General features: G+C 44.1%; 1 protein-coding gene across 1 annotated transcript in view; it reads right to left on the minus strand.

The window, feature by feature from the left end:
• The window catches only part of LOC125255289 (zinc finger MIZ domain-containing protein 1-like), a 52,248-nt gene that overhangs the window by 2,463 nt on the left and 32,280 nt on the right, over window positions 1–17,505 (minus strand). The window contains exons 9-20 of the mRNA XM_048170370.1: window positions 10,992–11,190; window positions 10,683–10,907; window positions 10,404–10,580; window positions 9,509–9,568; window positions 9,255–9,423; window positions 8,991–9,132; window positions 7,212–7,422; window positions 7,026–7,131; window positions 6,790–6,950; window positions 3,599–3,666; window positions 3,449–3,517; window positions 3,042–3,283 (exon numbers count right to left, since the gene is read on the minus strand). Coding sequence (XP_048026327.1) covers window positions 3,042–3,283; window positions 3,449–3,517; window positions 3,599–3,666; window positions 6,790–6,950; window positions 7,026–7,131; window positions 7,212–7,422; window positions 8,991–9,132; window positions 9,255–9,423; window positions 9,509–9,568; window positions 10,404–10,580; window positions 10,683–10,907; window positions 10,992–11,190 — 1,829 coding nt within the window. The remainder of the gene's footprint in view (window positions 1–3,041; window positions 3,284–3,448; window positions 3,518–3,598; window positions 3,667–6,789; window positions 6,951–7,025; window positions 7,132–7,211; window positions 7,423–8,990; window positions 9,133–9,254; window positions 9,424–9,508; window positions 9,569–10,403; window positions 10,581–10,682; window positions 10,908–10,991; window positions 11,191–17,505) is intronic.

Below are 17,505 nucleotides of genomic sequence, written 5' to 3' on the forward strand. Positions count from 1 at the left end.
AGAGCCCGCTCCAGCCAGTGAGTCCGCTACAGAGCCCGCTCCAGCCAGTGAGTCCGCTACAGAGCCCGCTCCAGCCAGTGAGTCCGCTACAGAGCCCGCTCCAGCCAGTGAGTCCGCTACAGAGCCCGCTCCAGCCAGTGAGTCCGCTACAGAGCCCGCTCCAGCCAGTGAGTCCGCTACAGAGCCCGCTCCAGCCAGTGAGTCCGCTACAGAGCCCGCTCCAGCCAGTGAGTCCGCTACAGAGCCCGCTCCAGCCAGTGAGTCCGCTACAGAGCCCGCTCCAGCCAGTGAGTCCGCTACAGAGCCCGCTCCAGCCAGTGAGTCCGCTACAGAGCCCGCTCCAGCCAGTGAGTCCGCTACAGAGCCCGCTCCAGCCAGTGAGTCCGCTACAGAGCCCGCTCCAGCCAGTGAGTCCGCTACAGAGCCCGCTCCAGCCAGTGAGTCCGCTCCAGCCAGTGAGTCCGCTCCAGCCAGTGAGCCCGCTCCAGCCAGTGAGCCCGCTCCAGCCAGTGAGTCCACTACAGAGCCCGCTCCAGCCAGTGAGCCCGCTCCAGCCAGTGAGTCCACTACAGAGCCCGCTCCAGCCAGTGAGTCCGCTCCAGCCAGTGAGTCCGCTCCAGCCAGTGAATCCTTGTTGGGTGAGCCACCGCCTCACCCTCATAAGCGGAGGAGGAGGAGGAAAAGGGCTTCCTCCGTCCGACAAGGCCTGGAGACCACTCTAGAGGTTGTCTGTGGGTTCTCCAAGCGCCTTGCCCTGCCGGCGCCAACGAAGCGCCTTGCCCTGCCGGCGCCAACGAAGCGCCTTGCCCTGCCGGCGCCAACGAAGCGCCTTGCCCTGCCGGCGCCAACGAAGCGCCTTGCCCTGCCGGCGCCAACGAAGCGCCTTGCCCTGCCGGCGCCAACGAAGCGCCTTGCCCTGCCGGCGCCAACGAAGCGCCTTGCCCTGCCGGCGCCAACGAAGCGCCTTGCCCTGCCGGCGCCAACGAAGCGCCTTGCCCTGCCGGCGCCAACGAAGCGCCTTGCCCTGCCGGCGCCAACGAAGCGCCTTGCCCTGCCGGCGCCAACGAAGCGCCTTGCCCTGCCGGCGCCAACGAAGCGCCTTGCCCTGCCGGCGTCGCCAGAGCAGCCGGAGCACGCTGCCGTCCCAGAGCAGCCCCAGCCTGAGCACGCTGCCGTCCCAGAGCAGCCCCAGCCTGAGCACGCTGCCGTCCCAGAGCAGCCCCAGCCTGAGCACGCTGCCGTCCCAGAGCAGCTCCAGCCTGAACACGTTGCCGTCCCTGAGCAGATCCAGTCCGAACACGTTGCCGTCCCAGAGCAGTTCCAGTCTGAGCCCGCTGCCGTCCCTGAGTCCTCCGCTCTCCCTGATACGGCCACGGAGGCCGTCACCGAGCTGTCCGCTCTCCCTGATACGGCCACGGAGGCCGTCACCGAGCTGCTCGTTCTCCCTGATACGGCCACGAAGCACCCTTGGCCAGCCCTGTCGCCACCGCCCAGATCTTCTGTCCTGCCGCCATCATCCAAGCCTTCTGCCCTGCCGCCGCCGCCGCCCAGGCTTTCTGCCCTGCCGCCACTGCCCAGGCCGTCTGAACCGTTGGAACCAGCCTGGTCAGTTCCTCCGGCACCACCCTGGCAATCAGCCAGGATTCCAGACCCGCTGGAACCAGCTTGGTCAGTTCCTCCAGCGCCACCCTGGCAATCAGCCAGGACTCCAGAACCACTGGAACCAGCCTGGTCAGTTCCTCCAGCACCGCCCTGGCTATCAGTTGGGCACCCTGGATCTGGCCCACCATCCCTCCCCCTGATCCTCCTCCTGTCCACCTCCCTCCTGAGTTTTTTGTGTTTTTGTTTGTTTTCTGGTGGAGCGTCTGGTAGCCGCTCCTTTGAGGGGGGGTAATGTCACGATCACCTGTGAGAGTGCCCATCAGCCACTAGAGGGCACTCCATCTTGGACTCTTGTTTTCACCCCTTGGACTACAATTCCCATATTCACCCCTGGACTCATTATTACACTCATTGCACTCAGCTGTTTTGTGTTTCATCATTAGTGTCTGTCTATTTAATCTCAGTTGTTTCTGTCCTCAGTTGTGGTTTGTTGTATTTGTTACGTGCACTGTTTTATATCTCTGGCTTGTTGTTTTGTGGACTGATTACCTGGATTTTGACCTCTTGCCTGCCTTGGATTTACGTTTCTGGACTCCCCAATAAATACTTATGCTGCACTTGGATCTTTTACATCTTGTCCTTGTGCACCCGTGACACATATAGGGAGAAAATTGCAAAAACATCACAAAAATAAAACAGCAGACATGTTTTATATTACAAAAAAAAAATATTCTGTTTAAATATGCAAATGATGCATTATCTGATTAAACATGCACTAATTTGCATACGTTTTCAGAACAGAAAAGGCAGGTTCAAAATCTTGTTTCATTTTGCTGATGTGATTTCGCTTTGTATCACTTCATAAATCAGAAAATACTGTCAACAGCTGGAAAAAAACTCAATTTTCACTATGTTTTAGGAATAATATGCTGTATATAATCAGACTAATTATTCAGGAATAAAAAAATATTTTCCTTCTTTTTCAATTGTTTTTATTTTTCAATCCCCAACAAAATCACCCCGCTCATTTCACAATGATTATTTTTTTTCCAAATATAGCTATTCAAGTCATCTGGTTGAGCTTCCTTTATTTCTTCATATTGTGATATACACTGGTGGTCCTCTTACGGCATATCAGAATGATTTCTGAAGGATCATGTGACACTGAAGACTGGAGTAATGATGCTGAAAATTCAGCTTTGATCACAGGAATAAATTACACTTTACTATATATTCATATATATAAATTGTAATAATATATCACATTTTTTACTGTATTTTTGATCAAATTAATACAACCTTGAAGAGACTTCTTTCAAAAACATTAAAAACATCCTAATTATTCCAAATTTTTGTGTATATCGCAGAAAAAGTCAACTCCGATATGGAGCAGCCCCAGTGTTGTGGGTGATTCAGCAGGATGTGAGTGTTGTCTGTACCTGGGCTGTTGAACTGGTTAGTGCTGTTGTTCTGCTGGTTCTGGTTAGGATATGGAGACGCTCCCGGGCCGAGCTGAGCGATCATGTCCGTCACGTTGGGCAGCACCATCTGACTGGGGCTCGTGGTTTTGAAGCGCTTGGACATCAGCCCGTCTGGATCTTCTTTTATGTGCAGCTCAGATTTGATCTGAACCGGCCTCCAGCTGCACGACGGGTCTATCGTGACCTCCTCGAACTCTGAGCTGAAAGAGGATCTGTGATCAGTCTAGTGAGATGGTCTGGTTTGTTTCAAGGCTTATAAACTCTTTTAAAATCCTTTTATGAGAAAATGAAAGGGACAAATTGCGCAAACTTACAAAACCAAAAGTGAGTGCTAGCTTTTTAAGCCAAATCAAGGGCAGACTTACTTTTGGAGAGCGTTTAAGATCCCCCACATGTATTGATCCACCTCCAGACCTTCTAACAGAGCTGATTTACTGAAGAAGAGAAACAGAAGATCAGTTCTGCACAATTCAACCATCTCAGATGTGATCTCAGGACTGACTGGAGGTTCTTACTTGCACACCGGACATCTCCATGTGCCCCGCTCACAGTTCAGCTCTAAATACGATTCTAGGTCAAAGCACTGTAAGAGAACATTAACACAATGTTAATTACATTAGAACATTAGATCAGGGGTTTTCAATCTTTCTGATGTCAAATATGATGATATCATACTCCTTTCTAAAATATAAGTGCATTCAAAAGTTTGGGTCAGTATAATTTTTTCTTTTGTTGTTTGATTAACATTAAAAACAGCAGCAGGAATATTAGGCTGCTGTCACTTTAAGACTAATGCACTGATCCAACATACTGATGTCTTTCTCTACTGTTCACGTTCACTTAAACCATAACTGACTATGCTTACTAAGATATTCGCCAAAGTGGGCATTTTGAGATAAATTTGTGTGAATTTGTCCACAAGTAGACGTTAAGTGAGACAGGTAGCTTTCTGTGCGCAACTCTGACTTTATATCTCGCAATTCTGACTTTATATCACGCAATTCTGACTTTATATCTCGCAACTCTGACTTATCTTGCAATTCTGACTTTATATCTCGCAATTCTGACTTTATATCTCGCAATTCTGACTTTATAACTCGCAACTCAGACTTTATATCTCGCAACTCAGACTTATCTTGCAATTCTGACTTTATATCTCGCAATTCTGACTTTATATCTCGCAATTCTGACTTTATATCACGCAATTCTGACTTTATATCTCGCAATTCTGACTTTATATCTCGCAACTCTGACTTTATAACTCGCAACTCTGACTTTATAACTCGCAATTCTGACATTATAACTCGCAATTCTGACTTTATAACTCGCAACTCTGACTTTATATCTCGCAATTCTGACTTTATATCTCGCAAATCTGACTTTATATCTCGCAACTCTGACTTTATAACTCGCAACTCTGACTTTATAACTCGCAATTCTGACATTATAACTCGCAATTCTGACTTTATAACTCGCAATTCTGACTTTATAACTCGCAACTCAGACTTTATATCTCGCAACTCTGACTTATCTTGCAATTCTGACTTTATATCTCGCAATTCTGACTTTATATCTCGCAATTCTGACTTTATATCATGCAATTCTGACTTTATATCTCGCAATTCTGACTTTATATCTCGCAACTCTGACTTTATAACTCGCAACTCTGACTTTATAACTCGCAATTCTGACATTATAACTCGCAATTCTGACTTTATAACTCGCAACTCTGACTTTATATCTCGCAATTCTGACTTTATATCTCGCAAATCTGACTTATCTTGCAATTCTGACTTTATATCTCGCAATTATGACTTTATATCTCGCAATTCTGACTTTATAACTTGCAACTCTGACTTTATATCTCGCAACTCTGACTTTATATCTCGCAACTCTGACTTATCTCGCAATTCTGACTTTATATCACTCAATTCTGACTTTATATCTTGCAAACCTGACTTTATATCACACAATTCTGACTTTATATCTTGCAATTCTGACTTTATATCTTGCAATTCTGACTTTATCTCGCAATTATGACTTTATATCTCGCAATTCTGACTTTATATCTCGCAACTCTGACTTATCTCGCAACTCTGACTTATCTCGCAATGCTGACTTTATATCTCGCAACTCTGACTTTATATCTCGCAACTCTGACTTTATATCTCGCAACTCTGACTTATCTCGCAACTCTGACTTATCTCGCAATGCTGACTTTATATCTCGCAACTCTGACTTTATAATTCGCAACTCTGACTTTATATCTCGCAACTCTGACTTTATATCTCGCAACTCTGACTTTATAATTCGCAACTCTGACTTTATATCTCGCAACTCTGACTTTATATCTCGCAACTCTGACTTTATAACTCGCAACTCTGACTTTATAATTCGCAACTCTGAATTTATATCTCGCAAGTCTGACTTTATATCTCGCAACTCTGACTTTATATCTCGCAACTCTGACTTATCTCGCAACTCTGACTTTATATCTCGCAACTGACTTTATAATTCGCAACTCTGACTTTATATCTCGCAATTCTGACTTTATAACTCGCAATTCTGACTTTATAACTCGCAACTCTGACTTTATATCTCGCAAGTCTGACTTTATATCTCGCAACTCTGACTTTATATCTCGCAACTCTGACTTATCTTGCAATTCTGACTTTATATCTCGCAACTCTGACTTTATATCTCGCAACTCTGACTTTATAACTCGCAACTCTGACTTTATAAATCGCAATTCTGACTTTATAACTTGCAACTCTGACTTTATATCTCGCAATTCTGACTTTATAACTCGCAATTCTGACTTTATATCTCGCAACTCTGACTTATCTCACAATTCTGACTTTATAACTCGCAACTCTGACTTTATATCTCGCGATTCTGACTTTATAACTCGCGATTCTGACTTTATAACTCGCGATTCTGACTTTATATCTTGCAATTCTGACTTTATATCTCGCAATTCTGACTTTATAACTCGCAATTCTGACTTTATATCTCGCAATTCTGACTTTATATCTCGCAATTCTGACTTTATAACTCGCAATTCTGACTTTATATTACACAACTCTGACTTTATATCTCACAATTCTGACTTTATAACATGCAATTCTGAGAAAAAAGTATTAAAAGAATTATGAGATAAAATGTCGCAATTACCATTTTTATTTTTTTCAGTAGCAGGAAACAAGCTTCCATAATTGGCAAGGCTTGAAAAAGCATGCAAATGATAAACTTTCGTGACCATGCAGCACTGGGACACTGACATTTCCTTCAACTCTCCGGAACGTCTTTCCTGCTGAAAGCCGTGTTAAGCACTGAATGAATGACAGGGTCCCCGCTGTAACATCGCGTAAGGTAAATAAGAGGATAACATCTAGAAGACTAGTAATAAGATTAACGTCAATCAGATATTATGTTCAATGTTTGTGAAAATAAATACGGGAAAAAGATTGATTCTTGGTTTTTGAGAATTAAAATCGAGTCAACCACATTTTAAAAAACAATTAATCAAAAAAAAAAAAAAAGATTTTCTTTGCCCAGTCCTATCTTTTAAACTAATTTTGGATGTATAAACCTGAGGAGAAATTATTCATATTTATAATTAATATTATTTTTGTAAACCCCCCCTAGAACCCTCTTGCGGCCCGTGCATTAGACATCAAAACAGGTGTTTGAAAGACTTCCTGACCTGCACATGTTTGCAGTCATGGCCTCTTGCCGGAAGCTGAATACGCCGGAACGTGATTGGACATTTTAAAGACACTTTGATGGCCGTTTGTTCCACCCCATCATCAGCGTTCAGTCCGGCACCGGCCACAGACACGGCTACACTGCTGAAGTTCCTCTTCACTGAAGAGACAGAGAGAATGAAGGCACAGAAATGCAACACTGACTAACAGAAAGAGAGACAGACTGAAGCGTTACCCTTAGTGATGCAATGTTCAGCGGTGAGGAGTCTCTTCCTCAGTAACCCCTGCAGAACAGATCGAACCGACGGCCGGTGGACCAGCTGAAGGACAAACAGGTGCGACTGCAGAGAGAACAGACCACAAATGCTCACACGACGCCCACCTGATGAGCACAAGAGTGTGTGTGTGTGTGTAAACTCACACAGCAGCAGGCCGTCACTGTGATCTGGATGGTATTCCGGCCCGGCTGACACACGTGTTTCAGGTGCAGGGCTTTGTGGGAAGTCTTGTTGTCGCCCCGTTCGATGGTGAGAGGTGTGGCGTTGACGCTGACCTGCACCGACGCCGGCCAGTTAGTGTGCATCTGTCTGTCTTCATGATGATAACACTTGAACTGAAGCTCCAGATCAGACCTGACACACACACACACACACACACACACAGAGATGTGAACTGAGAGTCTTTGATTGGGTGTTTGAATGTTTATACATGTGTGAGCATTTATGTGATAGTAAAGTGCTAATAAATTGCCATAGACCTCTCGATTTGATATTGCAATATTTAGCTGTGAGATTCAATATGCATTGAAAATTATTTTTTATGCATTTAGCATTTTACACATATTTCTGTTTAACCGCTTTAAATATTTAATTCTAAAAATAGTTATAAAGGTTTTGTAATAATAAAATAAAAATACATTTTAATATAATATATAAACAATATAAAATATTATAATAAATTATTATTAATTTTAATATTATAATAAAATAATAAAAATATTGATTCCTGTTTAATCGTTTTAAATATTTAATTATAAAAACAATTATAAAAGATTTTAATAATAAAATAAAAATATATTTTAATAAAAATATATAAATATAAAATATTATAATAAATGATATTTAATTGTAATATTATTATAAAATAAAATATATATTGATTTCTGTTTAACCGCTTTAAATATTTAATTCTAAAAATAGTTATAAACGTTTTGTAATAATAAAAAAATACATTTGAATAAAATATATAAACAATATAAAATATTATAAATTATTATTCATTATTATAAAATAAAAAAAATATTGATTTCTGTTTAACAGCTTTAAATATTTAATTCTAAAAATAGATATAAAGGTTCTGTAATAATAAAATAAATTATTCTTAATTTTATTATCAAAATAAAATAATACAAACAAATTATGATACATTTTAAACAGTGGTATTATGTTACTTTTCATTGTATAAATTATTTTATCATCATTTTATTATAATTAATTATTATTAATTTTAATATCATAATAAAATAATACAAATATTGATTTCTGTTTAACTGCTTTAAATATTTAATTATAAAATAATTATAAAAGTTTTGTAGTAATAAAATAAAAATACATTTTAATAAAATATATAATGTAAAATATTATAATAAATTATTATTGATTTTATTATTATTATTATTAAATAATAAAAATAAATTATAATACATTTTAAACAGTGGTGTGCGGTATTATTTATTATTAATTTAATTAATATTAATTTTTAATATTATAATAAAATAATAAAAATATAATAAATTAAAACAGTGGAGTGTAGTCCAATATTACAGTTAATTGTATAAATCACAGCATTTAAAAATCGGTTTTTTATCATAGTGACAATTTAAAAGATGTCTCAAGAATCATGATGTGAATCAGAACCGCTTTTCACCAAACATAATTTGTAATACATTTTTTTGTTTATTAATTGCTTTGAAATGCACAGGGCTGATAAGGCTGATAATGAGATGATGTGACAGCTGAAAGCAATCATTGATGAGTCCAGGCGAGGGATTATGGGGAATGTAGTTTGTGAGAGAGTGACAAAAGTCTGGGTTGGAGCACCCCCTGGTGGCTCTCAAGGGCATGATGATCATGACATTAATTTAGAAAAATGCAAACGTAGCAGCATCTTCACACACTGTGTTTGTGTGGCCGCGTCTCACCTCCACATGAGCGTCTGGTGGACGGTGGGCCGTAGGTGGAAGACATGATTACTGACGGCCAGGTTGTGTTCGAGTCTGAAGGGGTCCAGAACCACACCGTCCCGAACCGGGAACGTCAGGCGGAGCTCCTCGTTAGGATTACCTGGGAAACAAGATGCGGACGACAAGCTAGTGCACATTACAAAAATGACAAGATATTATACTAGAAAACAAGGAAGAATATGACTTTTATACAGTGTGTCCACGGCTGGACGAGGCTCATACCTGAAGGGGGCGGCAGTGCATTTATGTTGGGTTTGATATCGGGAGGAAACTGGGGCTTTATGTCCTGGTTTGGTGATGGAAACTGTGGCATGTTACTTCCTGGCGTCACGGGGGGCGTGGGGTTACCCGGTAACGGGGAGTGGGGGTAACTGCCCATCGACCGCTGAGGCTACAAACACATCAATAAATCACACGCATATGAAGAACAGGTAAACAGCTGAAACTGCCTCTGATTGGACATCGTACTAACATACCCCGTTCACGCTGGACTGGCTGTAATGAAAGTTCCCCGTGTTGAAGTTATTACTGGGTTCCTGTAGTAGAGATGGAGAGAAAGATGCAGTTATGTTGCCAACATTTCATGTAACCATAATGTTATATTGAGTCATGTTTATCAAAATAAATCTGATATAGACCCAGTTTTTTGGTATTTAAATAGTAGTTGAACTTTATTCTTGTGCAGATGTTGCTGTATTATGCACTACATGAAATGTGTTTCTGTTGCTTCATATTTGACATAAACACAGACTGAAAACATGAACAAAACGTGACACACATTTATCTCATCCACTATTTCTGAAGATTCTTTTCAATGAACTTCTCAGCATTTTGGGATTGGATTGTTTTTGGGAAGTACATACACAGGACTGCCTTAGAATGTAATATAAAAATATATTTTAATAAAATATTTAAAACATAAATATAATAAAACGTATTATAATATTTATATTATAAAATCATAATATAATAAACATATATTATCATAAACAATTCTTGATTTTATTATTTTAATAAAATAATTTAAAAATATATAATTTGGATAAAAGAGTCTGCTAAATGTATAATAAATTAAAACAATGGGGTGTGGTCCAGTATTACTGCTACTTTTTATTGTATCAATTTTATCATGATTTTATTAGAATGTAATACTTTTATTATTTTATTATTATAATAAAATAATATAATACTTTAAAACAGTGGTGTGTAGTCCAGTATTATAGTTACTTTTTATTGTATTAATAATCTTTTCAGAATTATTTATTACATTTATTATTATAATAGGATAATAAATAAAAATAAATTTATTATTAAAATTGTTAAAATAAGTTGTCTTAGAAGGCAGCATAACGTTATTGTTTCCTAACAGACCTTGTAGAAGTGTCCCATGCTGCCGGTCTGGTACTGTGCTGCGGTCCCGGGCTGTGCCGGTGTCCTCTGCGTGGGGTAATGGGGCGAAGTGAGGCCTCTGGTGGCGGCGGGGTTCGGGAACTGCCCCTGCTGAGAGGAAAACTGCCCATTTGGTCCGTACTGCTGCCCGTAGCTCCCCTAAAGTAAAACAGTTTCATTCAAGAACATTGTTAACTAAGCTATTGACCTGCTGTACCTCCACTAACTGTTTATTTGACACATAAGATAAGGTTTCCTCACCTCTCCAGGATATGGTCTCTTCAACCCCTGGATGGGTCGTGACCCGTAGCCCTGCTGGGGCATTCTCTGTGGGTGACCCCCGTACGGCCCCATCTGTGGCATCTGCCCCCGAGGCTGGCCCATGTTCATGGTGCCAGGGTGGGCAGGGGGCCCCCGGGGGCCGGGCTGATTCACAAACTGAGTGCTGTAAGCCTGGTTTGGTCCCATCTGAAAGGAGGAACACATCTAGAAGACAAACAAACAAAACACTTTGTTCAAACTCATCTTTTCACTTAGAAATAATTGTCACGATAATAGACGCTCCCTCACCGGGCCATATTGATTCATGTCCTTGTGTTGCGTCTCCTGTAGGGCGGCAACTGTCGCCGTGGCTGTGGCGGTTGCTGTAGCAGCGGCAGCAGCCACAGCAGCGGCGGCGGCGGCAGCAGCTGGTTGGCTGAAGTCCGAAGGGGGGCGTGTCTGTGAAGGCAGGCCCATCCCACCTGCGTGGTTAGGACCTCCCCCATAACTGCAGGAGAGAGAGAGAAAGAGTTCAGGGGCCAGTTGCGTAAACATAGCCATTATGTGTCTTAAGAACTAGTATGACCAACTAGCAGTTAGGGGTAATCAGTCTTACTTTTCGATAACAAATTAGACCAATCTACGGTTTTATGTAGCTGACTTAAGCAGTGAACATTCTAGAAGAAAAAATGGAAGCTCAAACGTGCTGTGTAACACGAGAATGAACCTCGTTGGTTCTTGCTGAAGCTCAAACGTGCTGCGTAACACGAGAATGAACCTCGCTGGTTCTCGCGGAAGAGCAAATGTGCTGCGTAACACGAGAATGAACCTCACTGGTTCTCGCTGAAGCTCAAACGTGATGCGTTACACGAGAATGAACCTCACTGGTTCTCGCGGAAGCTCAAACGTGCTGCGTTACACGAGAATGAAGCTCAAACGTGATGCGTAACACGAGAATGAACCTCACTGGTTCTCACGGAAGAGCAAACGTGCTGCGTAACACCAGAATTAACCTCATTGGTTCTCGCTGAAGCTCAAACGTGATGCGTAACACGAGAATGAACCTCACTGGTTCTCGCGGAAGCTCAAACGTGATGCGTAACACTAGAATGAACCTCACTGGATCTTGCGGAAGAGCAAACGTGCTGCGTAACACTAGAATGAACCTCATTGGATCTTGCGGAAGAGCAAACGTGCTGCGTAACACGAGAATGAACCTCACTGGTTCTCGCGGAAGATCAAACGTGATGCGTAACACAAGAATGAACCTCACTGGTTCTCGCGGAAGATCAAACGTGATGTGTAACACCAGAATTAACCTCATTGGTTCTCGCTGAAGCTCAAACGTGATGCGTAACACCAGAATGAACCTCACTGGTTCTCGCGGAAGCTCAAACGTGCTGCGTAACACGAGAATGAACCTCACTGCTTCTCGCGGAAGATCAAACGTGCTGTGTAACACGAGAATGAAGCTCAACTGGCTGCGTAACACGAGAATGAACCTCACTGGTTCTCGCGGAAGAGCAAACGTGCTGCGTAACACGAGAATGAACCTCACTGGTTCTCGCGGAAGCTCAAACGTGCTGCGTAACACGAGAATGAAGCTCAAACGTGATGCGTAACACGAGAATGAACCTCACTGGTTCTCACGGAAGAGCAAACGTGCTGCGTAACACCAGAATTAACCTCATTGGATCTTGCGGAAGAGCAAACGTGCTGCGTAACACGAGAATGAACCTCACTGGTTCTCGCGGAAGATCAAACGTGCTGCGTAACACGTGAATGAACCTCATTGGTTCTCGCTGAAGCTCAAACGTGCTGCGTAACACGAGAATGAACCTCATTGGTTCTCGCTGAAGCTCAAACGTGATGCGTAACACGAGAGTGAACCTCACTGGTTCTCGCGGAAGCTCAAACGTGATGCGTAACACGAGAATGAACCTCATTGGTTCTCGCGGAAGCTCAAACGTGATGCGTAACACGAGAATGAACCTCACTGGTTCTCGCGGAAGCTCAAACGTGCTGCGTAACACCAGAATGAACCTCATTGGATCTTGCGGAAGAGCAAACGTGCTGCGTAACACGAGAATGAACCTCACTGGTTCTCGCGGAAGATCAAACGTGCTGCGTAACACGAGAATGAACCTCATTGGTTCTCGCGGAAGATCAAACGTGCTGCGTAACACGAGAATGAACCTCATTGGTTCTCGCGGAAGATCAAACGTGCTGCGTAACACGAGAATGAACCTCACTGGATCTTGCGGAAGCTCAAACATGCTGCGTAACACGAGAATGAACCTCACTGGTTCTCGCGGAAGCTCAAACGTGCTGCGTAACACCAGAATTAACCTCATTGGATCTTGCGGAAGAGCAAACGTGCTGCGTAACACGAGAATGAACCTCACTGGTTCTCGCGGAAGATCAAACGTGCTGCGTAACACGTGAATGAACCTCATTGGTTCTCGCTGAAGCTCAAACGTGCTGCGTAACACGAGAATGAACCTCATTGGATCTTGCGGAAAAGCAAACGTGCTGCGTAACACGAGAATGAACCTCACTGGTTCTCGCGGAAGATCAAACGTGCTGCGTAACACCAGAATGAACCTCACTGGTTCTCGCGGAAGATCAAACGTGCTGCGTAACACCAGAATGAACCTCATTGGATCTTGCGGAAAAGCAAACGTGCTGCGTAACACGAGAATGAACCTCATTGGTTCTCGCGGAAGATCAAACGTGCTGCGTAACACGAGAATGAACCTCATTGGTTCTCGCGGAAGATCAAACGTGCTGCGTAACACGAGAATGAACCTCATTGGTTCTCGCGGAAGATCAAACGTGCTGCGTAACACCAGAATGAACCTCATTGGTTCTTGCTGAAGCTCAAACGTGCTGCGTAACACGAGAGTGAAACCTCATTGGTTCTCGCGGAAGAGCAAACGTGCTGCGTAACACGAGAATGACCCTCATTGGTTCTCGCGGAAGAGCAAACGTGCTGCGTAACACGAGAATGAACCTCATTGGTTCTCGCGGAAGAGCAAATGTGATGCGTAACACAAGAATGAACCTCATTGGTTCTCGCGGAAGACCAAACGTGCTGCGTAACACGAGAATGAACCTCATTGGTTCTCGCTGAAGCTCAAACGTGATGCGTAACATGAGAATGAACCTCATTGGTTCTCGCTGGAGCTCAAACGTGATGCGTAACACGAGAATGAACCTCACTGGTTCTCGCGGAAGAGCAAACGTGCTGCGTAACACGAGAATGAACCTCATTGGTTCTCACGGAAGAGCAAATGTGATGCGTAACACGAGAATGAACCTCATTGGTTCTCGCTGAAGCTCAAACGTGATGCGTAACATGAGAATGAACCTCATTGGTTCTCGCTGGAGCTCAAACGTGATGCGTAACACGAGAATGACCCTCATTGGTTCTCGCGGAAGAGCAAACGTGCTGCGTAACACGAGAATGAACCTCATTGGTTCTCACGGAAGAGCAAATGTGATGCGTAACACAAGAATGAACCTCATTGGTTCTCGCGGAAGACCAAACGTGCTGCGTAACACGAGAATGAACCTCATTGGTTCTCGCTGAAGCTCAAACGTGATGCGTAACATGAGAATGAACCTCATTGGTTCTCGCTGGAGCTCAAACGTGATGCGTAACACGAGAATGAACCTCACTGGTTCTCGCGGAAGAGCAAATGTGCTGCGTAACACGAGAATGAACCTCATTGTTTCTCGCGGAAGCTCAAACGTGATGCGTAACACGAGAATGAACCTCACTGGTTCTCACGGAAGAGCAAACGTGCTGCGTAACACGAGAATGAACCTCATTGGTTCTCGCTGAAGCTCAAACGTGATGCGTAACACGAGAATGAACCTCACTGGTTCTCACGGAAGAGCAAACGTGCTGCGTAACACCAGAATTAACCTCATTGGTTCGCGCTGAAGCTCAAACGTGATGCGTAACACGAGAATGAACCTCACTGGATCTTGCGGAAGAGCAAACGTGCTGCGTAACACTAGAATGAACCTCATTGGATCTTGCGGAAGAGCAAACGTGCTGCGTAACACGGGAATGAACCTCACTGGTTCTCGCGGAAGCTCAAACGTGATGCGTAACACTAGAATGAACCTCACTGGATCTTGCGGAAGAGCAAACGTGCTGTGTAACACTAGAATGAACCTCATTGGATCTTGCGGAAGAGCAAACGTGCTGCGTAACACGAGAATGAACCTCACTGGTTCTCGCGGAAGATCAAACGTGATGCGTAACACAAGAATGAACCTCACTGGTTCTCGCGGAAGATCAAACGTGATGTGTAACACCAGAATTAACCTCATTGGTTCTCGCTGAAGCTCAAACGTGATGCGTAACACCAGAATGAACCTCACTGGTTCTCGCGGAAGCTCAAACGTGCTGCGTAACACGAGAATGAACCTCACTGCTTCTCGTGGAAGATCAAACGTGCTGTGTAACACGAGAATGAAGCTCAAACGTGCTGCGTAACACGAGAATGAACCTCACTGGTTCTCGCGGAAGAGCAAACGTGCTGCGTAACACGAGAATGAACCTCACTGGTTCTCGCGGAAGCTCAAACGTGCTGCGTAACACGAGAATGAAGCTCAAACGTGATGCGTAACACGAGAATGAACCTCACTGGTTCTCACGGAAGAGCAAACGTGCTGCGTAACACCAGAATTAACCTCATTGGATCTTGCGGAAGAGCAAACGTGCTGCGTAACACGAGAATGAACCTCACTGGTTCTCGCGGAAGATCAAACGTGCTGCGTAACACGTGAATGAACCTCATTGGTTCTCGCTGAAGCTCAAACGTGCTGCGTAACACGAGAATGAACCTCATTGGTTCTCGCTGAAGCTCAAACGTGATGCGTAACACGAGAATGAACCTCACTGGTTCTCGCGGAAGCTCAAACGTGATGCGTAACACGAGAATGAACCTCATTGGTTCTCGCGGAAGCTCAAACGTGATGCGTAACACGAGAATGAACCTCACTGGTTCTCGCGGAAGCTCAAACGTGCTGCGTAACACCAGAATGAACCTCATTGGATCTTGCGGAAGAGCAAACGTGCTGCGTAACACGAGAATGAACCTCACTGGTTCTCGCGGAAGATCAAACGTGCTGCGTAACACGAGAATGAACCTCATTGGTTCTCGCGGAAGATCAAACGTGCTGCGTAACACGAGAATGAACCTCATTGGTTCTCGCGGAAGATCAAACGTGCTGCGTAACACGAGAATGAACCTCACTGGATCTTGCGGAAGCTCAAACATGCTGCGTAACACGAGAATGAACCTCACTGGATCTTGCGGAAGAGCAAACGTGCTGCGTAACACGAGAATGAACCTCACTGGTTCTCGCGGAAGATCAAACGTGCTGCGTAACACGTGAATGAACCTCATTGGTTCTCGCTGAAGCTCAAACGTGCTGCGTAACACGAGAATGAACCTCATTGGTTCTCGCTGAAGCTCAAACGTGATGCGTAACATGAGAATGAACCTCACTGGTTCTCACGGAAGCTCAAACGTGCTGCGTAACACCAGAATGAACCTCATTGGATCTTGCGGAAAAGCAAACGTGCTGCGTAACACGAGAATGAACCTCACTGGTTCTCGCGGAAGATCAAACGTGCTGCGTAACACCAGAATGAATCTCACTGGTTCTCGCGGAAGATCAAACGTGCTGTGTAACACGAGAATGAACCTCACTGGTTCTCGCGGAAGATCAAACGTGCTGCGTAACACCAGAATGAACCTCATTGGATCTTGCGGAAAAGCAAACGTGCTGCGTAACACGAGAATGAGCCTCATTGGTTCTCGCGGAAGATCAAACGTGCTGTGTAACACGAGAATGAACCTCATTGGTTCTCGCGGAAGATCAAACGTGCTGCGTAACACGAGAATGAACCTCACTGGTTCTCGCGGAAGATCAAACGTGCTGCGTAACACCAGAATGAACCTCATTGGTTCTTGCTGAAGCTCAAACGTGCTGCGTAACACGAGAGTGAAACCTCATTGGTTCTCGCGGAAGAGCAAACGTGCTGCGTAACACGAGAATGACCCTCATTGGTTCTCGCGGAAGAGCAAACGTGCTGCGTAACACGAGAATGAACCTCATTGGTTCTCGCGGAAGAGCAAATGTGATGGTAACACAAGAATGAACCTCATTGGTTCTCGCGGAAGACCAAACGTGCTGCGTAACACGAGAATGAACCTCATTGGTTCTCGCTGAAGCTCAAACGTGATGCGTAACATGAGAATGAACCTCATTGGTTCTCGCTGGAGCTCAAACGTGATGCGTAACACGAGAATGAACCTCACTGGTTCTCGCGGAAGAGCAAACGTGCTGCGTAACACGAGAATGAACCTCATTGGTTCTCACGGAAGAGCAAATGTGATGCGTAACACGAGAATGAACCTCATTGGTTCTCGCTGAAGCTCAAACGTGATGCGTAACATGAGAATGAACCTCATTGGTTCTCGCTGGAGCTCAAACGTGATGCGTAACACGAGAATGACCCTCATTGGTTCTCGCGGAAGAGCAAACGTGCTGCGTAACACGAGAATGAACCTCATTGGTTCTCACGGAAGAGCAAATGTGATGCGTAACACAAGAATGAACCTCATTGGTTCTCGCGGAAGACCAAACGTGCTGCGTAACACGAGAATGAACCTCATTGGTTCTCGCTGAAGCTCGAACGTGATGCGTAACATGAGAATGAACCTCATTGGTTCTCGCTGGAGCTCAAACGTGATGCGTAACACGAGAATGAACCTCACTGGTTCTCGCGGAAGAGCAA

This window comes from Megalobrama amblycephala, linkage group LG20, assembly GCF_018812025.1.
Source record: "Megalobrama amblycephala isolate DHTTF-2021 linkage group LG20, ASM1881202v1, whole genome shotgun sequence".
NCBI classification, from domain to species: Eukaryota; Metazoa; Chordata; class Actinopteri; order Cypriniformes; family Xenocyprididae; genus Megalobrama; species Megalobrama amblycephala.